Raw genomic sequence first — 27,256 nt, 5'->3', positions numbered from 1 at the left:
ATTACTATTACTATTACTATAGAATGAAAATCACAGCTGGCAGGAGGCACGCTGGTTGGCTATTTACCAAGCACAGCAACTAGACACTATACCGTGGACAAATTCAAAGAGAAACAGAGTGGGGACGTGTAACCAAAGAAACCCAGTTTAGGGATTGTTTATTCATTAATCAGAACCCCTCCCTCTCTTCCCTTGAGAGTCTTAATAACTTTATCTGAGTCGCTTTAGTTCCCTGCAGACTAAGTACGTAGGCAGACTCAGACTAAGTAGTACAGGGTCACTGAGTCTCGCTAAACACTGAGTATTCCAATGTTTCGAGTATACACTACGCACAATTTGTTCGTTTGTCCGGTAACCATACCTTAAAGGGTGTGACTCCGATTTCCTTATCTCTTGGGGATGTAGTTCGTTGAAATTTAAAGTATGTGATATAGTTTTTGTTGATTTTTGGAAGGACGCTTTTATTTAGGTATGAGAACATTACATAACTTCAACTGACCATGTAGCATTTTAACTGCCACAATAAGTCCTTCCGTCTGCTTGAGCGTGTTTCTACCCGTGGGGCTTATGGGAGGCATCATTGAGAGTTTCCGTGATGGCGACGTAGACTCCTTCAGGACCCCCTTGTACACCTTTCCAAAGGCCCCTTCTCCAAGCTCCTCCTCCAGGGTCACTGAGTCTCCATCTACTTCCCAATGATCAATCATTAAAGCATTTTTGCTGCCAAAGCAAAAAAATTAATGAGTGAAAGATGAATGGAAAGTCGATTAAACGTGACTGATTGAAAAGTTATTGAAATTTATGAAATAGCTGGTGAAGATAGTTTTTCGTAACTATGTAGCGATAGTTCATTGTGTACCGGTAAAATTGGTTTTAAGGACATACCCTCTGACACGTCCTTTAGCTCTCATCTGTCTTTGTCTTTCGTGGTAACACCAAATAAGTAGCGCCGTTGCTATCAATATAGCTAATACTACTCCTATAACAATCCCAGTTAGTTCAGCTGTGGTTATTGGATCAGACAGAGGATTTTTACCTGAAAATGATGATAATCATCATCATCGTTATCATCATTAGCGGTCTAATCATCGCCTATGTCGGACGTATTCTTACCAATATCATACACTTCATTAGGGAGATAATACATATAAGAAAATATTTAACATAAGAAAGAGTTCGAAATGTTTATGTAGTATGAGATAAAAGCACCGCATGAATTGAGAAATTTGTGTCTTACGGAGCTGTATAAATTTTTCTATTAGTGCTTTTCGATTGAATGTCGCAAACTGATAATGAAGGAGCAGAAAAAGTCGCGTGGAGTCAATGGGAACTGAGAGGGAAGGTAACAAACTCCCCCTAGTGCAAAAACACGAAGGAGAGAAAGGAATGGTTTTGGTTTTGAATCTACTTAGTTGAGAGGATGGCGCGGGATTTCTTGCAACTCTTGTCTCAAAGATTCCAATCAAAAATAAAAGTATAACAGTTACTGGTTTGTGATTTCCAGGCAAGCGAGATCTTGGCATCTGCACCAGTAACCCCAGACACAACGAATACCGGAGTAACCTGGCAAGACACAGATAAGTTAGTCAATTCCATATTAAGAGCTTGCTTGTGCGTTCAAATAGCTCAGCTAGCGCGCTTGCGAGCTAGAGCTCCGCTATCACTACACAGCCCAAAAAGTTGCGCGATATGACTCTTTTTAAGACTCCCACTAGCCTTCTAATGGCGGAAATGGCATATCTCAATGTTCCTCTTACATGTGAAACTCGCATCGTTCAATTCTACTTTCTAAATTTCTATGTTCATCTAATGTTAATAATAGATATCTCTCTTCAAAAAGAACTAAATTACTTTCTTATTGTATGTGAGGAGACAAGTAGAGATTCGCTTGCACAAACGTGTTACGGTAAAATACCTGAAATTCGACTCCATCAACTCTACTGATTCCATTAATTGTTACATTGGTACCAGTCTGCCAAAGAGAAAGCACAAAGACGTCAAGTCATAAAAAGTGGATTTTTCGAAAATGAGCATGCACAATTAAATTAACCCAAACTTTGACAGCAAGCGAACGACTAAGTAATAGTTGGTTTTGTACAGAGCCCAGGAAGCAAGTTCAAGGGACACATCTGCCTCGATGTGTGTAAAATATCGCCAAGTCCACCTGCATCAATCTATTTGAAAATTGGCACAAAACCTCACAGGAGATCAAATTAGCCAGGATAGATAGGTAAAAATCGCCTCATTATGTTGCCGTTCGCCAAGAAATCCTTTCGTCGAGCCAGTACTGAGCGCGGTCGGTGTCTTTGTTGAGATGTAGGCCTTCTTAATCAAAACTTCTCTCGAGAGAGACGTGGCCTTTCCAGGTCAGTGCTCATCTCGATTTCTGTTGCATGAAACGAAGAGGAGTACGTCTACTTTCCCCGGATGGGATGCTAGACCATCATTAGGTTATTCCTGGCATTCCGCCAGGCTTCCCTTACATTTCGCAGGTATTCATCCTCGCTCTTGGGTTGAGACAATGGTCTCAAGACGCGGAGTTTAACGTGTTGATTGCAATACTTCGTGTTTAGTTTTGCCCTCTCCGCGCGGTACTGGGTTTAGTATGCATATTATGGTAAGGACCATGTGCTCTAGTTTGTTGTTGACGTTTGGTTTCGTTTTTTTGTCGCGTTTTCATCTGATCTACAAATATTTCAAACCAGATCTTACGATTAAGACCAAATTAAATCAGATCATTATTTCGAATCGGATTGTACGGATTGAGACAAAATAAATGGAGTTAAAGGATCAGGTCGAACATTTATCCTACAGAACGTACTAACCGTTAAACCACCATGAATTTCTTTTTTGAGTCGTACAGAAATTTAGAGGTAGAAATTTAGAAATGGCAAGCTAACATCTTTCCAACACCGTCGCCCTTAAAGTGTGTGGACGTCACTACAGATTTCGTGGGGAATTGCAATTTTGTTTCCAACCTTTTTTTCAACTGGTAAAAGTCATCTCCCTTACCGTTGTGGTCTCGGTGTTCAAAAGCGTTTCCCTCCTTTTCCGAAACGGGGGATTTGTCGCCGCTAATTTATAAATGTAGTGTTTTACATCACTGTGTGTGAAAAGTGGCTTCTCCCAGCTCACTGTCGTGAGGAAAGTGTTGTTGGCAGTAGGGAAAATCTCATCATACTTCAAGCCATTAACCTGAACAAGCTCCTCCCTGGGGCCTGTTTTGAGCAAGATATAAATTACTAAAGTTAAGATCAACAGCGATTGCATCAGTTAAAAATATGGGATAGAAGTCTCCTTTTACACAGAGGTGATCAAAATATTCATCGCACTGATAACTTTGAAAATCCTTAAACGAAGTCTTTCAGGGAAATTAGCTGAAACAAAATGATGAACGAATAACTGACAGATGAAATGCAAAAGAGAGGTCACTTACGGGGCGCAGTCCCTCTTTTTTGTACCATTTTTTGGGTGATGTGTCTGTTGCTGTAAATAGGTGTAACCTTAAAATTTAAAAACAAACGTTTAAAGACTTGGTTTTATTGAATTCAAAAAATGCCTTCGAGAGATACCACTGAAGTCTAGGAAGATACATGCTCAAAGAAAATAGGTTTATCTCCAATGTAACAAATTCACTGGCTGTTCTTAAAAGCTTTTCTTTCTAAAAAGAGTCTCACGCTGTACACATTTATAACGTTGGAAGAAAAAAAATTTCTTGATGAATTTTAACTCTTGTCAAACGTCGATCCGATTTGCACTGTTGGAAAATAGAAAAGGTTCAAACTGTAACCAATGCCAATCTCAATATACCTTCACAATGACGCTTTCATGCGGGAATATTCCAGATACCTGCAGAAATGTCAAGTCCTATGAAAGGAAACGGTGAAAAAGGTTATTGAATGAAAGCGCATGGCAAAATACGACAAGCAATTATGGTGTTGTTATCACTATGACAACGGCTATTGCCAAAATTCTCTTTCTTATAATAACTTTCTTCCTTATATTCATGACCAACCACCGTCCAACCTTTCTGCCACTTTGGTGAAGGTAATAAAAATTGATCCGTTTAGACCCCTCATTGTCCCTTACATAGGACGAACAGGTTACGTTACACACGCTCATCTCATCCAAACTTACATCTCCACTTTTGGAGCATCCTAATCGGCGATTGTCCCTTTGTAACGGTGAACAAGAAAGCTCATCCCTTAAATAACTTCCGTCCAATTCATAGGATACTATGTAAGAGCGCACAGTGCTATACTTGAATGGCGGAGGTTCCCAGGTGAAATTGACGCTGAAAGTGTTGCTTTCTTCATCTTCTAGAAACAAACCTACTCGTAAGTTTTGCACCTGTATTTCCTGGTTGTCAGGCCCTTTGGAAGGAAAAAAAAAAAAAAGGTATGTGGCAATTAACCATGCACTAATATTCAGATGCCATATGCTCTAAAAATGCTATCAAAACAGGATTTTGAAGCTCCTATTACTGCCTTTCGTCTTTTTTTTTAAGATTTTTTCTGCGCTAATATCAATATTCATTTTCATCAGCGCAGAAACTAAAATGTTACAAAAATCTAACTGAAAAAAAAACATGAGATTACAACTGATGAAGGTCTCGGACCGAAACGTTTTTTATTAAACTTTTTAGATTTGTTATTGAGTATGTGTCTTCCTTCACTCGAAGTTGTCGGTCCTCGTATGCCACATTACTTCTATATATATATATATATAACTGCATGTGCACTTTTGTCTGCTGGGACCAGTAGCTTGGGTTCGTTCTTGATGCGGTTGGTGTCTTCTTGTAAAATTCAAGCAGGTGAACAGCCCTTTCCTCAACAAACTAAAAGAAGTTTTTTTCCGACTACCACACATTATACCCGCACTACTATTTGTATCGAGCACTGTTTCACGGACACCAAGTTTAATCCCTCTCTCTCTCTCTCTCTCTCTCTCTCTCTCTCTCTCTATATATATATATATATATATATATATATATATATAATAAGTTAAAAGGCCTCGAGCCAACAGTGACGCCGCGCCAGAAGGATCCAAAAGGATTCACAGTCCAAACCTCGATAAATGGTAGGAGAAGTAGTGTGGCACACGAGGGCGGACAACTTCTATATATATATATATATATATATATAAATGTAAAAATGTAAAAAACCTTATCTTTGAATCGCAGAGTGCTCTACAATCATATGGAGCCTTGTAAACGATTATTTAGGAAAGTAAAAATTAAAACTTGATACTACAGATCTGTTTCGAAAGGAAAAGTCCTCTCTCGTCAGTTGGACTCCACCTGACGAGAGACGACTTTTCCTTTCGAAACAGATCTGTAGTATCAAGTTTTAATTTTTATTTTCCTAAATAATCGTTTATATATATATATAGATATATGCAGTTAGATATAGCTCTTTGGCATACAAAGCTTTGCTTTCATGTCCAAATTGAGCACTCTACCTAGGATGAGTCATTGCTGTTGCAATTGCGCATGCTCACTAGTTTACTCTAGTTTGAGCACTCTGGCGTGGCTTAGACGACACCACAAATGTTGGGTCGTTTGGGGGGACCCTGTCGGTTCTCCTCCATCCTAGCATCAGCACTGCACTGATGAGGCCCAGAAGGCCGAAACAGTACTGTCTGCAGTTAGTTAGATATATATATATATATAGAAGAAGTAATGTGGCACACGAGGACGGACAACTTGAAGCGAAGGAAGACATATACTCAATAAAAATTCTAAAAAGATTAAACTTTATGGACTTTTTATTGAGTATATGTCTTCCTTCGCTCGAAGTTGTCCGTCCTCGTGTGCCACACTACTTCTCCTACCATTTATCGAGGTTTGGACTGTGAATCCTTTTGGATCCTTCTGGCGCGGCGTCACTGTTGGCTCGAGGCCTTTTAACTTATTATATATATATATATAGCTCTTTGGCATACAAAGCTTTGCTTTCATGTCCAAATTGAGCACTCTATCTAGGATGAGTCATTGCCGTTGCAATTGCGCATGCTCGCTGGTTTACTCTAGTTTGAGCACTCTGGCATGGCTTAGACGATACCACAAAGGTTGGGTCGTTTGGGGTGACCGTCTCGGTTCTCCCCCATCCTAGCATTAGCACTGCACTGATGAGGCCCAGAAGGCCGAAACAGTACTGTCTGCAGTTAGTTATATATATATATATATATATATATATATATATAGAGAGAGAGAGAGAGAGAGAGAGAGAGAGAGAGAGAGAGAGGGATTAAACTTGGTGTCCGTGAAACAGTGCTCGATACAAATAGTAGTGCGGGTATAATGTGTGGTAGTCGGAAAAAAACTTCTTTTAGTTTGTTGAGGAAAGGGCTGTTCACCTGCTTGAATTTTACAAGAAGACACCAACCGCATCAAGAACGAACCCAAGCTACTGGTCCCAGCAGACAAAACTACCAACTTCTACAAACTTGAACCCGCAGAATACAACGATCTTCTAGAAAAAAACGTAACAAAATCCTACAAGAAAGCCCTCCCCACAACAACGCAAGCAATCCATAAAACAAACAGACATCGCGACAAAACTCCAAATCGATGACAGGATAGACACCACAGCCAACAAAGACGCATTCATAACACTTAAAGACCACAAACCGAATTTCTCAAACAAACCGACATGCCGCCTGATCAACCCAGCGAAATCCGAAATAGGCAAAGTGAGCAAAGAGATCCTCGACCGCATCAACACCAACATCGCGAGAAAAAGCAACTTCAACCTATGGAAAAACACCTCAGCCGTTATCAACTGGTTTCGATCTATAGACAACAAATACAACTCTAACTTCGTCTGCTTCGACATAGAAGAATTCTACCCATCCATCAGCCTACACCTCCTAAACAAAGCACTCAACTTCGCATCTGATTTTGACAACATCACCGCCGACGAAAGAGACATTATTGTTCATGCCAAAAGCTCGATTTTTAATCCACAAACAGCAACCCTGGCAAAAAATAGGCAACACTAAATTTGACGTAACCATGGGCAGCTTCGACGGCGCCGAAACCTGTGAACTTGTCGGAAACTTCCTCCTGTCCCAGCTACGGAATCTCAACATAAACATTGGTCTTTACCGAGACGACGGACCTGCCACAACCGACGCCACACCCAGGGACACTGAAAATATCAAAAAAGAGATATGCCGCATTTTTAACGCTAACGGACTCCGCATCACCATAGAAGCTAACAAACAAGTAATCAACTTCCTGGACGTCACATTTAACCTCAGCCAAAACACCTACCAGCCATATACCAAACCCAATACCACACTACACTACGTCCACCGCGAAAGCAACCATCCACCGTCCACCAAGAAAAACATCCCCGCCGGCATCAATAGACGCTTATCATCCCTCTCATCCGACAAAACCTCCTTCGAACAAGCCGCTCCCGCCTACCAGAAAGCATTAAACACCAGTGGTTACAGCTACACACTCCACTACGAACCAACGCACATACAAAGTCGCAAGAAGCGCCAACGCAACAACATCCTCTGGTTCAACCCGCCTTTCACCAAGAACACCAGCACTAACATCGGACATAAATTCCTCGCGCTTAGTGACAAACACTTCCCCAAAGATCATAAGCTCCGCAGAATTTTCAACAGAAACACAATCAAAATTAGTTACAGCTGCATGGAAAATACAAAACAAATCATCGACAACCACAACAAAAGAATCCTCACCTCCCACGTAAAGACTAACGCCACCGCCACAACCGACACCTCTACCGCAAACAACAACAAGAAATGCAACTGCCGACAGAAAAACTCATGCCCTCTAGACGGAAACTGCCTCCAACAATCTGTCATATACCAAGCTACCATTACACGTAAAGACAACAGCACGACAGACACATACATCGGGCTCACTGCAAACGACTTTAAGTCGCGCTACACCAACCATACCTCATCATTCAGACACGCAAAACACCGCAACTCCACCGAACTCAGCAAACACATCTGCACACTTAAAGACAACAACATCAATTATTCCATCACCTGGCGCATCCTATCTTCCCACCTGCCCTACAACAGCTCAAGCAAACGATGCAACCAGTGCCTTAAAGAGAAATTCCTAATCATCTGCCACCCAGACCTATCAACACTCAACAAGCGTAACGAACTCGTCTCTTCCTGCCGACACAGAAACAAAGCACTCCTACGCAACAGCTGACTTGACACTTTTCACACTGCATAAGCCATGTTAGTTAACAATTAGTGTAATATATAAGCGATGGTATCGCATTATTCTGCCATCAAAATCCCCTGATGAGTGGGCAACCACGAAACAGGTCTGTAGGGATGCATATGTAGTTGTTTTTTCCGACTACCACACATTATATATATAGGTATACATATATATACATAATACTAATTAATCTTAATTAATTTTAATTAAAATCCCCTGATGAGAGGGCAACCACGAAACAGGTCTGTAGGGATGTATATGTAGTTGTTTTTTTCCGACTACCACACATTATACCCGCTCTACTATTTGTATCGAGCACTGTTTCACGGACACCAAGTTTGATCCCTCTGTATATATATATATTTAACAATTATTCCACAAGCGCGCGCTGGATATGAGATGAAAGATAGCCAACGAGGCGCGTAGCGCCTCGTTGGCTATAATCATCTCATATCCAACAAGCGCGAGTGGAATAATTGTTTTATTAAAAAAAAAGGCCCCAAGATATTAGGCAAATCTTCTCGACTTTATTTTGTAGGAAGAAACCGGATGTTACAATGTACAGATATCAGATTATGGTATATTGGCTCATATACCATAATGGCTAAGCCAATAAAAAGACTTGAATTGCACTATCCAATGATGCAGTTTTTAATAAATAACAATTATTCGTCTCAGGTTCGGTGAATATCGTCGAGTAATCCCCGAGACGAAGTCGAGGGGATTATTTGACAATATTCACCGAACCTGAGGCGAATAATTGTTTTAGTATAATTTCAGTGCTGAACAACAGCGAAATTTCTAAAATCATACCATTTTAGTAACATTTATTGAAATTTTATTTTAATATTTTATGTAAACCGCGTGGAGCGGTTTATATGGCGTCATATAAGGAACCGCTCGACCAATCAGATTGCTGGAAACTCTTTGCTCAGCTCTAAAATTATACTAAATATAAATACATAACTACCAGTGGTAGTTGAAAATGAAGACTTCATCTGCTATAAAAGTGCTGGATGGTAAGACCAGAGCAGTGAATAAAGATGAGTTTCTGGAGTCGGACTAGCTCAAAAACATTTAATGTTTTTGAACTAGTCCGACTCCAGAAACTCATCATATAGATATATATATATATATTCAGGAGCACTCGGTTAGATTATTAAGGGGGTTTGAACCTTTTAGTTTGTGAATAAGGAACAATTAAATAGCAGGATTATATTTGTGCGTTGTCGCTATTTTTCTGCGCATCGTTTTGGCTCAGCAAATGGTGTTTATTGTCGGTGCGAATTCATCTTGTATAACAACAACAGTATGAACAAGATATGAAACGAAGAGGCTGAAAAACATTCTTATTTCTTACTTTGAGGCGTAATAATGATTTTTGAAGTAATTCCTGCGATAAAACTGGCATCGAACATCGGCGTCACCTTAAAAGACAACAAGAATTCAAAAAGATGAATTCTATACAAGGTTTTGATAAATGTTCCGAATAATGCTCCACTTGGGCAGTTCAAGTTTGTGACGGCAGTTGTGGTCTCGTAGGATCTAACGAACAAGGATTAAGCTCCCTTTGATGAAATTAGGGAACGACAAATCTTAAATCAACGAAAATAATATCTTCAAGTATAGCGTATTGGTTAGTAGCATCAAACATCGGCGTCACCTTTAAAGACAGTAAGAATTTAAATAAAAGGTGAATTCTTTTCAAGGTTTTGATAAATGTTCCTAATAATGCTCTACTTGGATAGGACAAGCAGTTGTGGTCTCATAGGATCTAACCAACAAGGATTAAGCCCCCTTTCATGAAATTAGGGAACCAGAAATCTTAATTCAAAGAAAAGAAAATCTCAAAGTATAGAATACTGGTTCCTTACCTCTACTTCTAGATTGTCACCAGTGATTAAGCCATGGATGATAAAAGACATCTTCCCCTAATAAGGTGGTAAAATGGCAAATTATTCTTCATACTCATATTTCACACCCTGTACGAATTTTTGGGATTTAAATGGCTTACTGATGTACTAAGCGATCCATAACGCCGTGGTCCTTCATGGCCATAACCGTTTGTTTCTTTACTCTTCCCCTATTTTTTGGCTGAAATGCTGGATTTTTCAGTATTCAGGTTAACGGAATACTTAACATTAAACACAATTTTCCAGACTTATCAAGTAAAAATGATTCAAATTTAGCGATATTAGGCAACTGCAAATCATTGTTAACGATTGTGTCATTCCGTTTGACAAGCTCTGTATATCAGGAGCCTCTTGTCGAGATGATACAAACCTTTAATTTTTCATCCAAAGTTTTAGGAAATCTCAGTTTACGGTAGCTAAGTTACATTATCATTTCAGATGATAAAACCAAATAATTTTGTATTGTTCCACCGACGCATAACTACAGTTTGTTTGTCCCTTTCTTTCATCTTCTAGGTTAGTTTGCCTTACGTTTTTAGGTCTTACCCCATCAATCTGGAGGTCGAACGTCTTTTCTCTGTCCGGATTCCCTCTTCGTCTGTATATTATGTCGTATTTTGTTACGTTACTTTCATCGAAAAGCGGTTTTTGCCATTCAATCACCACAGTACTTAAGTTAAACGAGTTGTAGGTCAAGTTACGAACGTTTACTGTGTTTTTATCGGGCGCTAAAATGAAATTAAAAAAAAACTGTTAGCTTCGATTGTAATGAACGCCATCTGGGATCTGTGACATTCATTAAGAAGGGTATAGTCTGCAGAGCAGTTGTAATTAGGGCGAGCGAGTGATCAGATTTTCTTAGCGAAAAATGGCCGCCATCTTGGATTTTTATGGCAGCGGAAGGCTGGAGAGAGAAAGTAATTTACACCAAGGGGGTGATTCTGCTCTGACTCCAAATCAAATATGGCGTTCGGATAAACGATCAAGAGCCTACAACGTCAACTCGCTCTCATTAGGCGCCTGCACTGTAGGCTAAGAAAGGTAAGGGGAGAATTTGTCCTGCATTATGCCCGGAAATGGCGTTTTCCGACCGTTCAGTCAGTATTTTGCTAAGAGTTTTATTTCTGCCTGAAGTTTCTGTCAATTCTGACTGACAGGTTGACTAACTTAACAAGCAAAGGAAACAAATAGTACACTATTATACTTACTTGGGGCCGTTTTCGAGAATCTTGTCTTTTTCCCCTTGACGTTGGGATTGGAAAACATAGCTTTGACCTTCGAAATCAAAAACACACGAAGAACATGTGAAATATGGTCAATTTCTGTGACAATTCCGGATGATGTGTCAGAGATTACTCACCATAAAACCTCCCCCAGAAGTCCCGAGAAAATGACAGTTTCCCCGTATATCCGACTGAAAACACTCATTTTTTGTCCATGAAGAATGTCTCGTATCCTAACTTTTGAGTTTGTTGTGAATATCTGATTTTAGCTTGCACTTATGCGAACTATTTTACTGCTCATAGTTATGTCGTTTCCTTCAGTTTGCATGTAAATTTTAATACTTAAGCTCACGAGCACTTCTAAAAGTTGCAATCAAACTCCATTAGCTTGAAATCTTGGATTGATGACACCACCATTCGAGCAATTGGCTCCAGAAAACTTTCTCTTGAAAGCTATTTAATGCGCTCTAGCATTTTTCCTTTTTTACTGAAGAAGAAACCTGAGCATGAAATCCAAAAACCAGGAAAAATATTTGGTTTTAAACGAAAATCACAAATCTAGCTTACCTTTGTTCAAATCTAGCTTACCTTTACCGTTAAAAATTCTTTAGGTCTTATACCCGATAGAAGTATCCTCGGCTTATCCTGCATGCAAATAAGTAGAAATGGTACGTTAGAAAGGTTCCTTTCATGAAAGAAATAATTGAAACCAAATCTAAAGCTGTTCAGATGCATCCCGCCTATATTCCATCGGACAGCAACTAGAATAAGACATGTTAATGGTCGGTTCAAAATTAATGATAGAATTATCCATTTACTGTTTTTACAACAAAGCCACAATTTGTCACACTGACAAGCGAAGCATATCATAACAGTTCACTGAATCATACGAGAACTAATTGTTTCCTTTCTTTCGTTGACAATAAAAACAGAGAATGACGTAAAGTAAATTTGCCTCAAAATCATAAAAATTTGATCTTTAGAAATTTCTGAAACAGCACACACGTTCGACGACACCGCAAAAACGCATTTGACGACTCGAAATCTCGCATCTTGTTGAAAAGTTTCGTAACGCAGGCAATTAGTATGAACATGAATACTGTAAACCCTATCAAGATAAGTGGCAATTATCATACCACATTTATATGCACGACAGGTCTGTGCGGCTGGTATCCCGTCAATTCGTACTCGATGTTGTAGGAGACCAATGTGAAATTGAACACTGGTCCTGTCCACGTGACATTTACAGAGAATCTGCTGGTTCCCAGCTCGCGCTTGAACTCTCCGAACTTTATGTCTTTGATCGCGGTGTCGTGGTAACTCGGGACTGAAATAATTAAAAAACACTATTATTTGGTGGGATAATTCTAAAATTATCACTAGTAATCGCCGCTACCACCAGCGCCTTTGTTTGGAAACTTGGCATATCAACTCCACCCACGCTCCTTCAAATCGTGATGATGGCGGCTTATTACCTAACGCCTATTTACACCTCGTCAGAAAAAGCGGCAGCTAATAAGTGAGCATCTAAAGGGGCCTCCTCTTGCAACGATCAGATCCTCCCTAATGAAGGCACTAGACAAGAGTGTCGTAACGTTGGGTCGATGACATGTGATTTCGGTTACATTCATTAAATCCTTAAACAAGAGTAGCCTCACACCATGTCTGATTGTCCATCTGGTTGCTGTGTGAACTTAAATATAACTATTATGCATTTTGTTTTCACGGATTGTTACTTAAAGAGGACCTAACTGAATCATGATATGAGCTATTTTCGAAATCCTGCAAAATCCCGGTAAACTTGTAGTCGACCACAGCACATCGATTCAGTAAAGCAAATTTGAAAATCAGATCCGTAGGGAAGGGTAATCACAAACCCAAAGGGAAAGCCTGATATTCATGTCCTTGCACAATTAGTCTTTATTCGAGTGCCACGCTCCTAACAAAAGTTTCATATAAATCTTGAGTAATTTCCTATCACCAGTAACTTATCCATTTATCTAGACTTTTCCTTTTTATCCTCACCAGGCGCTGTGATGTTTTGAAACACTTGCACTCCTTTGATCCAGTCGTGTAAGTAATGCGGCGTTACCTAAAGAGAAGTTTAGATAGGATAACTGCTGTATGGATCGTTTAACCCTGAAATTGGAATTGTATTTGAGAGGCATGTCAAATTCTTAACCCCCCTTCCCATCAAAAATACCTGGTTCCACCCATGATAAATAGTCAAATTCGCCTACCCAATATCTGACCAGTGCACCATGCAGTATTCCCGATATGTTAAAGTATGTCTGGTTATTCTGAGAAACAAACGTAGTATAAATATTAGGGTAATGCTAAATAGATTAACAAAAGTTAAAGATTATATTCTTCTCACTTAAAGAATCACGAAATTAGAAAATGTGAAAGAACTAACGTAATCTTATTTTTTGAAAGGTATTGATGATTCCATCAAGAATGGTGTGCGGTTGCTGTAAAGAAGTTAAGCTCTAGATAACTCTAACCTCATGATCCTCAATCATTTGGCCAATCATTTCTTATTAAAAAAGGTAGGAGTTTTTCATGTAATTAAACACAATAATGATAAAAACAACAGCAATGATAATCATAACAACAAGAGATTATAAACTGTTTACAATCTCTTGATAATAATCAATACTTGCATACAAAAACATTTTATGTTGTGGTCTGACTTTTGGCAGACTTCAACACCAATGTAGTCTGGGTCAATCCTTTGTTGGTATTCAGTAATCTTTCGTGTATACGATTCCTTCTTTCTCGTCTCTAAGTTTTCCATATTAATTAGTTCTTATTAACCAAGCGGAAGGTCTGTATGGGAGAATCTTGACCGAGGTCGTCAGTACAGACCGAACGCAGTGAGGTCTGTACCAGCGACCGAGGAATCCATTTAATTTAAAAAAAGAAAAAAGAATACAATTTTTTTTAACCTTAACATATATAAATCTAGCATTTTTGCAATTAAAAATCATACCAGTCTACAGACTATGGAATCCATTTAAGTTTAAAAAAAATAAAGACATATTTTTTTTTTAACTGGCAATGTTTTGAAGTTATAAGTCTCCCATACAGACCGACCTAGCTCGGTTAATAAGATGTTTATTATATGGCTGTGTCTTATATGCCAATTTTTTATATTCTTTGTACTTTTTTTTCTAGACCGGTCTAGATGCCGGTCTAGATGGGAAAATCTGGACCCTTTTCAATATTGACTTCAGCCAATCAAATTCATGAATTCGGTAGTTCCCAGTCCTTGTGAGACACAGCCATATAATAATAGTCAATATTGAGGTACCAATTTATGCAAATATCAATCTTCATGTTCTCAATTCAGTTTCTTACCCTCAATTCTTCTGTGCCATTTTTGCTGTCGACCTTGTAACTAAATTTGTAAACAAGCAAACTGTAGTTAAAAATTGGCTTTTCCCATGAAATAAGAACACTGAAACTGCGACCATCTGAAGACTCGGTTAACTGACCAGCGGTCAAATGGGTTACTTTTACTTCGTTTGGATCAACACCTAGTAAAAGTGCAAAGAGAAAAGATAAGATTTGTTACTGCCATTTATTTCATAGTTAGGTCATGCTTCGTCGGTAGGAAACGACTGCAATCGATTAATAAGAATTTGAGAAATGGACAGTAACTATAACTATTGCATTTTTAGAATTAAAAAGCATATTACTTAACGGAATATGGAATCCATTTAATTTAAAAAAAGAAAAAAGAAAACAATTTTTTTTAACCTTAACATATATAAATATTGCATTTTTGCAATTAAAATCATACCAGTCTACAGACTATGGAATACATTTAAGTTTAAAAAAAACGAATACATATATTTTTTTTTTAACTGGCAATGTTTTGAAGTTTGAAGTCATTTTAAATAATGTTGACGGGTTTTATCTGACAATGTCAAATACTTCTCACAGCGTTGGCATTTCTTAACAAAAAAACCCACTCTTAACTCATTCTAATAAAAGTAGTATTGAAAACAATGTCACCACATTCGGACTTCAATAAACACTACTTAGTTGTTACTTTTTTTTAATTAAAGCTGGCATGTCAAAAGCTTGAATTGATTTGAAATGCCCATAAAATACGAATTGACTCCATAGATGTCACTCACATCAAGTCTAATCAAGTTATTGAATCGACGATAAACGCTCGGTCCATGAAAATATTTTCATGATATATTTTCTTCATGTTTCTTGCGATAACTTCTAAATTTCTTTTATAAATCAGCAGCTCGATTTTACCGAAATCCAATGACTGAAAGATTAAACATGGAATTGAATTGGAAGAAGAGGTCAGCTAATTGTTAATTTGATCGACACCTGTCTGTCACTAAAAAAGCGATATTCCTTTTTAGTACATGCGCCCTGAAAATCGCTCGAAAAGGAAGTGGCCTTCATTTAAGGTTGCTCGCAGGCAATATTGAAGGAAGGGGTCAATTTATCTCTTACTCTTTTTTAAAACATCTTTTCTTTGTGAATTTTAAAGATGTTGCAAAAAAAAAACTGAAGAAAAGTGATCTACTTTGTGGAATGCGTCACTCGCTAAGGTCTTCATAAGATGTAACGGTACGTAATATCAACCGGTTCGTAAAACACTGTCTTTGAAACGGCCGTTTTAATGATTATGTTGTACTAAAGAGGAGAAATAATAAGAGATTGGGACCACGAAATTTGTGATTTTGAAGCGGCACACGGAGCCAAATGAATCCATCTCGCAAAAAATTATTGGGTGATAGTCGATTTTTCTCTGCCTGGCTCGCGATGATATTGAATATAATTAATCCCCAGCCAAACTTATAAATGATCGGTTGTTTTTCTTATTTTAAACAGAAACTAAGATCGTCACAGGTACTTAGGTGATAAGTGTAACAAAGATGCGATCGTTTACTGACTAATGTGATCATCTTTGCAAAATTTTTTTTATTTTTTTTAACTCTGTAAATCAGTTTGACATGTTTTGAATTTGTCTAATCATGCGACCACATCAATATTTAGCATCATTAAAATGCTTCATTCATTGGTCGACTGTTCTGGAGAAGTTACAATCTCGTTCTCTTGGCAACATTTTCCCGGGCTGTAGCAGGCTGCAAGGTAAAAAATAATCATCCACTACCTGAAAGCGGGTTTTCACAGCAAAAACAGGTTGCTGCAGAAGAAAAATCTCGAGGGACAAAATGCGGAAATAAATGTTCCACCTTAGGTCAAATGAAAAACTTCGCTCGCCAATTGCAAGGGTAAATTAAGTTATCCGCTCCGTTCTACTTTCGATCTAAAAATTAAACATGATGTAAAGAAATGCAATTGGCGGATATTTGGCAGAATTTCCAAAGAGCTGGTCAGTAATTATTGCACATGAAAACGTAAATACAAAGATTCAAAATTAAGTTTAACTACACCAAACTGCAGTGACGTTGTCACAAGAAAAAGCAAAACCAAAATTAAAAAGAGCAAAAAATGAAACAAATAGTAATTGATTAGCACATAAAGCTACCCCCTAGTGGCATGCCCGGCAGCTGAACAATTTTCACTCAATTAATGTTCCACTAAAGACGTCTCGAAAATATCAGGTGTTGTTTAGAGATTTTAAGTACAGTGATTCCAGAAATTAAAAAAAAAATCTATAAACTAAAGCCATGTGTTTATGTTATATGCTAGTTGGGTGTATGTTGTTATCGTATGGGAAGTAGCTCTTCAAAATCTCCAATGCCTTTACTTTCTTATTTCTAATTTAAATTATTTCAGTTTTTCATCACTAACCCGGAGAAGTAAAATATGCTTCGCTAAATCGTGACCTAGGCTTTCCATCTTGAAAAAATGAGTAGATCTGAGAAAAATGGCAATGGAAATGAATCAAATAGTTTTATCTTGAAATACAAACTGTAGGAGAAGTAACTTCAATCAAATAATCGGGATGATCAGAAAAAGCTTAACACCATTAGTTCGTGTAGCATGTTTCATGCGATTCGGATGCTTATTACTTAAAGTGCACCTATACCCAAAAAATTTTTTTCGCTTAACGAAGGAAGCTTATTATTTTGAGTATTTCTGCGCAAAAATTTTTTTATTTGCTCAAATCTTCAATTTTCTATGCCCAGTCAAAATACGGAAAATCGGCCGCCATCTTGCCCCACGACCGAGTTTAAAGAGGAATGGCTCTAGTGGGTAATGTGACGTCAAATCGAGAACACGAAAGTCTGCATTTCACACATTTTCACTTGTTTGGGAAGGTTGTAGTTGATAATTGTCCGAAAATATGCCGACTAAGTGTGTTGTAGAAGGATGTAGCAACGTGCGAAATTTGCAAGAGGGTATCGCGCTTCATACATTCTTCATACAACACACCTAGTCGGCATATTTCGGACAATATCGACGACAATCTTCCCAAACAAGTGAAAATGTGTGAGATGCAGACTTTCGTGTTCTCGATTTGACGTCACATTACCCACTAGAGCCATTCTTCTTTAAACTCGGTCGTGGGGCAAGATGGCGGCCGATTTTCCGTATTTTGACTGGGCATAGAAAATTAAAGATTTGACCAAATTAAAAAATTTTTGCACAGAAATACTCCAAAAAATAAGCTTATTTCGTTGAGCGAAAAAAAAATTTTGGGTCTAGGTGCACTTTAAGTATATACTTTAAAGTTTGTGGGTAAAATTTTGATAACACCGACAAATACTGAGCCAAAGTCAAACTCTAAGATTTTGGCTTAAAGTCTTCACACGCAAAAATACAGGAATACACACAGTTTATGGTCTTTATGACGAGTGAAGGCAAAAGATATTCACTGGCTTTGCTTCGAAAATTGGTTGTGGCAGGGTAAGTCTTCCTGACATTCCTTACCTACTGATAATACTTTCGCAGCAACAAAAACTTTTCCAATTAGAATTTCCACTCACCTGAATTTTGTATGTCTTCCCTGGCAAAAGATCACCTATTGACGTACTATTTGATTTCTACAGTTAAAAAAATAATTTAAATGTTTTCATTAACCTATGTTGAAGTACTTAGTCATTTAAATTATTTGACTCATGGATTCCTGCGCCATATATAGTTGATCTTAAAGAACTTTTCGATTGAGTTTTTTGAAAAATTCAATCCAAAAATAATAACAAAAGCCAATCGAAGGAAAGGAAATTAGTGTTAAGAAAAAAATGAGAACCAAACGAAAAAAGAGATTTACTCCAATTTTCTGGAACAATCACAGAGCGAAGTATAGCAAAAAAAAAAAATTTCCAGATTACTTTCGACATACAATTCATAATTTTCAAATAATCAACAGATGAAAAACTTACAACTGTGTCAGAATCCTTAAACGTGAATACCGAATGTTGACTTTGCACGGACCATCTAACCCAGTAGTCAGTTACGTTCTTATATGGGTAAACCGGAGGGTCCCAGGTAAACAACGCAAAAAATCTGTAGTCCGGTGCAGGTGTCATAGGTTCTGCAAGACGGATGTTGGTGGCCATCCTATCCGACACTGGTGCCTCTGGAGGGTCAACTGTGGAGAGTTTATGGTAAAGAAAAACCTAAGTAATAAGAAGCATAGATACTCATCTCTTCTATCTGCATCTTTCAAATAACCTTCTTTGGTATAACGCATGATGATGCGAGGAACGCTTAAATTGATCTCCACAAATTTGCAGAGCAGATTTCTCACAGCCAATATTTCCGGTCGATCAAAATCAGTGTATTTCCATGACGAGAGGGGAGGAGTTTTTTTTTTTTTTTTAGGCGAGGAGGATACAGGAGGATACAGGAGGAGGATACAGGAGGAGGATAGGCGAGGAGGAGGATACAGCACCAACTTTCTATCACTGCATATAGAAATCAAGGAAAATGTTTACTACTCTTCATCGATTAACAAATAGCCCGGTTCGAACAGCAGCAGCCATTTTGAAAGAATAACTTGGTAACCTGAGGTCCCAAAAGAAACCAAACGATTCCCATGGACTGCTGCACTGGAGATCGCGTTGGGAAAAATCAGAGTAATACTTACTCATGTCATAAAAAATGAGTGGTTCGTTTCCGAGAAGGATTCAAAATGGCGGCATTGGTACATTTGAAGACAATTGTGAAAAAATTATGAGTGACTAAATTGACGAGAAAACTCACATTTGTAGCAGTAGTCTTTAGGAAAACTTGTGATATTTTGACAACCTGTAAATGACATCAAAAATTTATTACAATCCCATTCAGCTTATTTCTGGTTATATTTCAGATGATATATGCGATTAATTTACCTGGATAAGTGTATCTTATAGTTGTTGGAACGCTCACACTGCAGCCAATGATGGTAAAGACCTTCAAAACAGGAAAATGATTAAAGTTGAAAATTAAATATGAAAACTTTCGAACTGAGAACAGCCGTAGCTTTCAATAAAATGATGTCTATCTTCGTTTAAAGAAGATGATAACGAAGGTGACGACTTTCTGTCTTTATCGATATAAAAATGTTGTGTTAACACCGTAAAATACCGTGGCCCATAGAGGGCACGTTATCCGATTTTTAAATTCAATTTTATCGCGTGATAAATAAGATTTATCGCGTTATGAAATCAAAATATCGTGCGATAAATGAAAAATTATCGCGCCATTGACAATTGGAGAACTTGTATTTGTAAGGTCGCACGTGATCGGCTGTCACGCACGTTGTTTCCGTGGACGAGACGACTATGGCTGCAACAGTTGAGGAAGTATGTTCTGAGGTCAATACTTCGTTTTATCTTCGTGAAAAGATCATTGAGCTATACTTTGCAATACTTCTACGACACATAACCCTGTGAATCAAAACAGGTAAACTTGATTTTGCGAAATCTCAAGGGACACTTTCATGGATGGCGCATCATTGCAATTTAATTTTTCTCATCCGAATGAGATTCGTCGCACTCAGGAAATGTGATTCTTAGAATTCCACAAAATGAGCGTCTTTGTCTCGATTAGACGTTACAGTGCGTTCTTTCTTACCTCAAGCTTGTGGGCACATTTCGTTAATTCTTCATACAAGGACATAGTATATCGCGTCTGAAGCTGTGAAAAATGGATATCAAAGGGCTCAATTTTAATATTTTTAACACGTTTCTCACAGATTAAGGGTGCTCTGCGACGAGCGCTGCCCTTAGCTCTTTATGGTGACCGTGACATTATTATCATTGGTCTTAAAATTAAAATCGTCATTATTACCAAATCATTTGCGTATTAATCTTCATCATTATTGCAAAAAATATATTAATCGAGAAATTTTGGTTTAAATTTGGAAAAAAATGCTATTATAATTCGTAGGTTATTTGCATGTTCTTTATCCAAAAACATTAATAATGATAATAATGATATAATAATAACTTTTTATCCTGGTAAGAAACCGGTCAGTCGATCAAGATATAGATCGACTGGTATTAATCGGTGACCAGTTAAAAAGAATTACAAGCAATAAGAATTACAATTACAAATCTAAAGTGTATAAATTATATATAAAAATTACATTTAACTTGTACAAATATGATTTACGCTGTCCGTGTTTACGAGGTAAGTGAAAGTTCTGCCTTTGAATTGTGCGAGTGTTGTGAGCTCGTGAATCTCTCTTGGTAGTTTGTTCCAGGCACTCGCAGCCGAGAACTTAAACGAGGTTTGTCCACATTTGGTCTTAACTTGTGGTAGATCTAATAATGTTGGATCTCTAAAGGCTCGACAGTGTCTCTGTAATCGTTTCACTAAGTACCCTGTCAACTGCTTAGGGCAGTTGATGTTGTTAATTATCTTGTAAACATACTGTAGCTTGATGAAAAGGTGTCTACTGTGAAGTGATAATAGTTGTAATTTGGCGCGCATCTCCTGAGTACATGTCTTACGGTCAGCATGCAATATTATTCGCATTGCTTGGTTTTGAAGGCGCTCTAAACGTTGGGCATTCTCTTTGCTACATTCACCCCATACAACACAACCATAGTCTAAGAAAGGTAATACAGTCTGCTTGTAGATTCTGAGCAAAATATCGCGACTAAGAAAGGATGAAATCTGTTAAGCAGTCTTAGTTTAGGGTAAACCCTAGATTGTATATAGGCTACATGTTTGCTCCATGTCAGACAATGATCGAGGTAAATTCCTAAGTACTTAAAGTGATCTGACTGTTTCATTGGTTTTCCATTGAGGATAATCTGTAACACTCGCGTGTTTTTAACAGCTTGCTTTGATCCAATCAACATAGCCTTGCATTTCTTGTGATAAACTGATTAAACCGTTCTGATTCCACCATGTTGCAGTACTTTCTAGATCTTTGTTGACACGTTTTTCTGCAGCACTTACATCTTTTGCGCTGGCGTGGATTTCTGTGTCGTCGGCGTATAGTACTACTTCGCTATCTGTGCAAGTGTCGGTGATACCGTTGATATGGATGTTGAATAATGTAGGTCCTAGAACCGAACCTTGCGGAACTCCGTGCGTGATTAAATGACGTTCGGAGTCGACAATTCCGTATGACACGAATTGGTTTCTTCCCTGTAGATAACTTTTGAACCATTCAAGTTCGTTTCCAGTGACACCGTGTTTTGACAGTTTACTGACCAAGATGTTGTGTTCAATTACGTCGAAAGCTTTTCTTAGGTCTAAGAAAGTACAGACAACTTTTTCACCCCTGTCAATGGCGAGTTTCCATGAATCAACGGCTACGATGAGCGCGACTGTGGTAGACGAGTACCTGGCATATGCAAATTAATGGTCAGTGATGAGGCCGGTGTCTACTGTAAAACCTTAAAGATCAGTGTTGGCAAACGATTCAAGCACTTTTGAGATACAGGGAAGAATGGAAATTGGTCTGTAATTATCACGTTCGGTATGGAGCCCCCCTTTAGACAAGGGAGTTACTCTTGCCGTTTTCCAAATGGACGGAAAGCGGCCGCTTCTGAAAGATGTGTTGAATAACTTAGCCACAACATTGCTGATGTATGGTGCAGCAGTCCTGATGACTTTAGCTGGAATGATGTCTGCACCTGTGGCCTTTGATATGTCCATGGTTCGTAGAGCCTTGAAAACGTCGTTTTCACTCACGGCGCGAAAATTGAAGCTGTGACTGGGAAACGCTAAAGGGTCCGTCTGTTGTAGCTCGGCAGGGTAGCCGAGGGATTGCCGACTGGCTAACAGTGAGGAAGCAATTGTTGTAAAACACTCGTTTAGTGAATTAGCGATGTCATGTTTATCGATTAGCTCTTTACAATTGACTACTAACTTGTCGATCTTAGTGCGGTTTTTCCTGGAGGGCAAAACTTGACGTACTGTGTCCCAAAAGGCCTTGGGCTTGCTGCGGTTTTCTTCGAGCTTGTTTTTGAAATAATTCTTCCGGGCTTTTCTGTTTATAGCGGTGACTCTGTTTCGAAGGGATTTATACTCATTCCAATCCGAAGACAGTCGTGACTTTCTTGCCCTCTTGTGTACTTGATCGCGCGTTCTCATGAGTTTAAGAACCCTACTGTCAAGCCACGGGTGCGTCTGTCTACGAATACGCTTCTTCTTTAGCGGAAAATGTTGGTCAATCAAAGATTTCATCAGCGATTCCCAGGCTGAACACATGTCGTCAACGTCGTTGAAAGAGTCAATCAGGCACCATGGAGCTTGCTTCAGGTTAGCTATAAAATCATTTACATTTTTGTCTTTCCAGGAGCGCGTTGTTATGATCCGATGTTTGTCCGGGCGAGTCGCTGAGCCATGCATGACACCGTAGGTCGTGATTAAAAAAAAAACCTTAAAGATCAGTGTTGGCAAACGATTCAAGCACTTTTGAGATACAGGGAAGATACATGGTCGCTGAAAGCAATATTGATTGCACCTGCTTTTTTAAACAATCTAGGTGTTGAGGTGATTAACACATTAATGAGGGTGCTTGTTGTCGAAGTCACACGCGCTGGTTTTTTTATCAGTTGTTCAAGCTGATTGACCATGGTAAATTCCAGCAGTCTCTCTGTCTGCCTTGAGGTATTAAAACTGTCACAGTTGAGATCACCGATGACAATGACTTCCAAATTGTTTTTAGTCGCATCCCTCATAACATCATCTAGATGGTTAAAAACCTCGAGGGATTCGTCTGGAGCCCTGTAAACACATCCAATTAAATATTTCACTTTATTCAGTTGTATTTCTATCCAAATGGCTTCAAAATCATCCTCTAAATCCCTTCTTACAGTGTGTTTCACATTTTCCAGTACATAAATTGCCACTCCATCTCCCCTACGATTTTTCCGGTCATGACGGTGCACAGAACAGTCCGATAATTCAATTTCTGAGTCCGAGATGGAGTCGTCTAACCATGTCTCTGAAATTCCGATAAATAGAGGGCAAATATCTTGAAAAGTTAGCCTCAGTTCATCGATGTGAGCCATAATACTTCTGCAATTGAAGTGGGCCAGCCATGGTTTGCGTTTTGTAGGTAAGCGGCAGGTGTTATCCGAAGTCCTAGCGTTTGAACTCTTGACAGTCGTTTGACAAGAGCTTGCGTTCAGTTTGTTAGGTGCATCGTTTCGTGGTCCGGGATGAGGATGGACGTCTCCATGTGCGACGAGTAGCGATATATTAAACTGAGCTGTGTGGAAGGCGCAATACGGTACTCTCTTTCCGATGAACTTGCGCTGAAAGAAGAAACCAAGATGGCCGCGGTCGGAAACGTGCCACGTGCATGGATTTAATAATCTTCGATGCTGATAATATTCGATGGCAAATTCGTCTTCATCATCTCGGATGGCTGGATAATGACTTCCGCTTTCGTAATTGTTTGTTGCATCCAAAGTTAAGATGCAAATTAAATAAAATAGCACAGATGCCCTGCAGTTAAGTGGCGACCGTCCGGGCGCCATGCTCTCTCAAAAAAAAAAATGCTATCCTTCTATTCCAATATGCAATTCTTTACCGCAAACCTGCTTCTCGCCAGTTCAAATACACTATTGGCCAGTTCAAACAGGCTTTTTATCGACAGAAACACGCAATCCTTCATTTTGAAACAATCATTCTGCAATTCAAACACTCTACTCTTCAATTCAAACCGGCAATTCTTCCATTCCAGCGCTTAATCTTTTACGTCAGATCTGCTGTTCGACTATGGAGACATCCAGTTGTTTAATTTGGTAACCCTATTCATCACTTCAAATATTCGAACTCCTTTTCCAAACATTTTTCAATGCGAACATGAATAATTCAACAGTCTGTTAGTATTTTTAAAGTCACTTCGATTCCAAAATTATTTGTTCTACTTTCACAACATCTCAGTTTGGAAGCTTCCACAATAGAAGGAAATAAATTCTGTTTCCAGAGTATAAAGCGACTAGGAGTATTACTATCCCCTACCCCTCCCCCGCCCCAACGGGATGCCCTTCATTGTAAGGTTACCCCCAACATTTCATCAAGTTTCCCTGACAAATTTACCAGTAACCATTTATACTCCTGGATGGAGAGATAGGCATGGTGAGAGTAGATGGTTTTGCTCAGGTACACGGCACAATGATCTGGCCAGGTCTCGAACCAAGACCCTTGACCCGTGCGTGTGCAGTGCTCTGATCATGAGACCACCTAGCAACCCCCAGCTGATAAATACTTTTCTTACTAGAGACCATGAATTTGTTATGAGTTCATTTTCCCTTGATTTCACCTAAATAACTTTAGCTTCTATCGATTATTAGTAGTTCGCTTGTTATATTGTGAGTATCCTTTCAAGAAATACATCTTTTTGTAAATACTCCACGGTAATTCTAACATGCCGTTAGACTGTTTCATAAGCTTACCCCGTCAGTTTCTCCATTCCTAAAGCCTACGTGGACGGTGCACTGAGAATCCTGATTCCAACGCAAGGCATAGTTTGAAACGATATTTTCCTGTCCTGAATAGAAAATCCAAAAACCGTTTCTATTAGCAACCCCATGTTTTTGGCCTTTATTACTTCAAAAAAATGCTATAACTTTGTATTTTTCGTAAATTTACAGCCACTGTTTTGGATTCTCAAGGAAGGAAGGGTTGTGCACATAAAGGGAATTGATTTCTGACAACGGGGAGACCGATATTAGAGAAGATTGCATTGGAAACAGAACCCGTTAATCAGAAAGAGCTTCCAGAATGAATTCATATTTTAAAATTTGATCGAGGATGGAAAAAAGGGGGTCTTTAAAACTCAAAGAACCAATTACATCACCCATTGTTAAAAAGCAACAGATTTTCAAAATGTGCTCTGTAGCCGTGCTTCAGCCCAGAGAACTCTAATTGCAACTCGAATGTTTAAGTGATCTTTTCAGTAAAAAAAGAGTCGTTTTAATCAGCTTAGTATTTCTCCTACATTTAAAAGATGGCTGATTATATAAATCGCGAGTTAATTCATGCATTCTACAACCTTTAGGCGCTATCCAAGAAGATGCCATCTGCACTTTATTTCCATCGTGGTCAGCATCGTACCACAGGCTATCCAGAGTCAAGTTTGTTACTGGATCTGGCTTTGGGAAGGCTGATGCGAATAAAAATAGATACTTCATATAGCTAAGTGAATGCTTTTCCACAATGGAAAGTTTTTTAATTGAGTATCAGGTAATCTAAAGAAAAGTAAATATATCTTATCTAGGTGAGGGAGGTCTATATGAGAAAAAAAACGGCACAGTTTTTACCCATTAGAAAAAAAACCATTAATTAAGGAAACCAATTAGCAAAGGATGGGACAAGTTCACTTATCTGATGAAATTGCGATATATTCTTTTTAAATTCAAACATTGAAAAAATAAAATGGCAGTATCTCAAGTTGTATTTTGCGTTAAACATTGATTGGTTTTAACGATGCAGCAGAAAGGTGAGCGATGTTCTTTAGCTTTCAACCAACACATTTGTTTTAACTTACTTATGCTTCTTGATTGAGGTCCGTAGCTTACAGAGGAGTTTTCTGTCAGAACAAGAAGCCTGAACCGGAAATTAGTGTTTTTGAACTCCGCGCGCTGGGTTATACTTGGTGTAAATATACAAGGGTCAAATTTGAGTATAACCTTTGACTCGACGTTGACCTAGAAAATGAAAATAAACGAAGTCTCAAAATGGAGTTTTGACGAAAGGAGTGAAAGAAAACAGAAAAATTGATGGCAATAAAGATGTTTGAACCATAAATTTAAGCGGAAAAACTCGGTCTGTAAGTTACAAGACCTTGAACTTAATTTGTAAAAGGTATAAAACACAGTGTCTATAATGCTGAGCACATTTCAATGATCATGACTGTCGTAAATCGAAATGATATTACCTGGTTTGGATAGTGGGGAGAAGATCTGGCTCGTTCACCATCAAAAGCTACTTCAAGTAAGTAAACAGCAGTGCCACTTGTGTTGAGGATACGGGGCCATTGCAAGATGAGTGATGTGAAATTCAATATTGTCGCATTCACTGGCCCTGGAACTTGTAGTACGGACCCATCGCCATTAGATAAGAACGGCGACTTCAGCCATGTCAAGAACTCACAGCTATTTAAACAGCTACTGGCATTGTTCTGAAATTAAAAATATTGATATGAGAGGAAACCGTATGGGAAAAAGTTAAAGGTGCACAATGTAGCAAAAGGAGTAAGAAAGTGTTAGTGGTAGTTACACGAGTTTTATGGTGATTCCTTAAGTCGGTATCATCACAAATGTAAAACGAGTCTGCCTCAAGGGAAATGTAGAAAATACTGGGAGCTTTTGACGGAGTTTGATGTACAAAGGCTTCAAAACAAGCGCTTTAATCCAAGTGCGCAAAACACAATGTAATGGTAATGAGATACCGCTTGTCTAAAACACTAAAATATAAATAATCATTCTAGATAGGTTGCTGATCTAATGCAGGTTCCTCCTCCACCTCCCTCGGAATCTTCTCAATTTCCCTGAAAC

The 27,256-nt window shown here is 38.6% G+C and overlaps 2 protein-coding genes across 4 annotated transcripts in view; both read right to left on the bottom strand.

The window, feature by feature from the left end:
- LOC111337096 (uncharacterized) overlaps positions 1–27,256 on the bottom strand; it is a 47,286-nt gene that overhangs the window by 6,023 nt on the left and 14,007 nt on the right. For 2 of the 3 annotated variants that reach the window (XM_088762494.1, XM_088762495.1), the window contains exons 6-32: positions 26,638–26,880; positions 26,248–26,407; positions 25,753–25,863; positions 25,154–25,248; positions 20,361–20,423; positions 19,637–19,697; positions 19,509–19,553; positions 18,686–18,894; positions 18,290–18,346; positions 17,151–17,217; positions 14,721–14,899; positions 13,601–13,660; positions 13,386–13,452; positions 12,497–12,687; positions 11,949–12,005; positions 11,346–11,412; positions 10,684–10,865; positions 10,099–10,155; positions 9,585–9,651; positions 4,138–4,373; positions 3,811–3,867; positions 3,437–3,503; positions 3,013–3,218; positions 1,916–1,972; positions 1,488–1,563; positions 886–1,036; positions 500–720 (exon numbers count right to left, since the gene is read on the bottom strand). In XM_088762494.1, the coding sequence (XP_088618620.1) occupies positions 500–720; positions 886–1,036; positions 1,488–1,563; positions 1,916–1,972; positions 3,013–3,218; positions 3,437–3,503; positions 3,811–3,867; positions 4,138–4,373; positions 9,585–9,651; positions 10,099–10,155; positions 10,684–10,865; positions 11,346–11,412; positions 11,949–12,005; positions 12,497–12,687; positions 13,386–13,452; positions 13,601–13,660; positions 14,721–14,899; positions 17,151–17,217; positions 18,290–18,346; positions 18,686–18,894; positions 19,509–19,553; positions 19,637–19,697; positions 20,361–20,423; positions 25,154–25,248; positions 25,753–25,863; positions 26,248–26,407; positions 26,638–26,880 (3,109 nt within the window). Of the gene's footprint in view, positions 1–499; positions 721–885; positions 1,037–1,487; positions 1,564–1,915; positions 1,973–3,012; positions 3,219–3,436; positions 3,504–3,810; positions 3,868–4,137; positions 4,374–9,584; positions 9,652–10,098; positions 10,156–10,683; positions 10,866–11,345; positions 11,413–11,948; positions 12,006–12,496; positions 12,688–13,385; positions 13,453–13,600; positions 13,661–14,720; positions 14,900–17,150; positions 17,218–18,289; positions 18,347–18,685; positions 18,895–19,508; positions 19,554–19,636; positions 19,698–20,360; positions 20,424–25,153; positions 25,249–25,752; positions 25,864–26,247; positions 26,408–26,637; positions 26,881–27,256 lie in introns of those variants that run through there. The other variant, XM_088762496.1, reaches the window with a different exon arrangement.
- The window catches only part of LOC111337089 (uncharacterized), a 102,547-nt gene that overhangs the window by 61,288 nt on the left and 14,003 nt on the right, over positions 1–27,256 (bottom strand). The window lies entirely within an intron of this gene.

This window comes from Stylophora pistillata, chromosome 6, assembly GCF_964205215.1.
Source record: "Stylophora pistillata chromosome 6, jaStyPist1.2, whole genome shotgun sequence".
Lineage (NCBI taxonomy): Eukaryota > Metazoa > Cnidaria > Anthozoa > Scleractinia > Pocilloporidae > Stylophora > Stylophora pistillata.
This window is presented reverse-complemented; position numbering and strand designations above follow the sequence as displayed.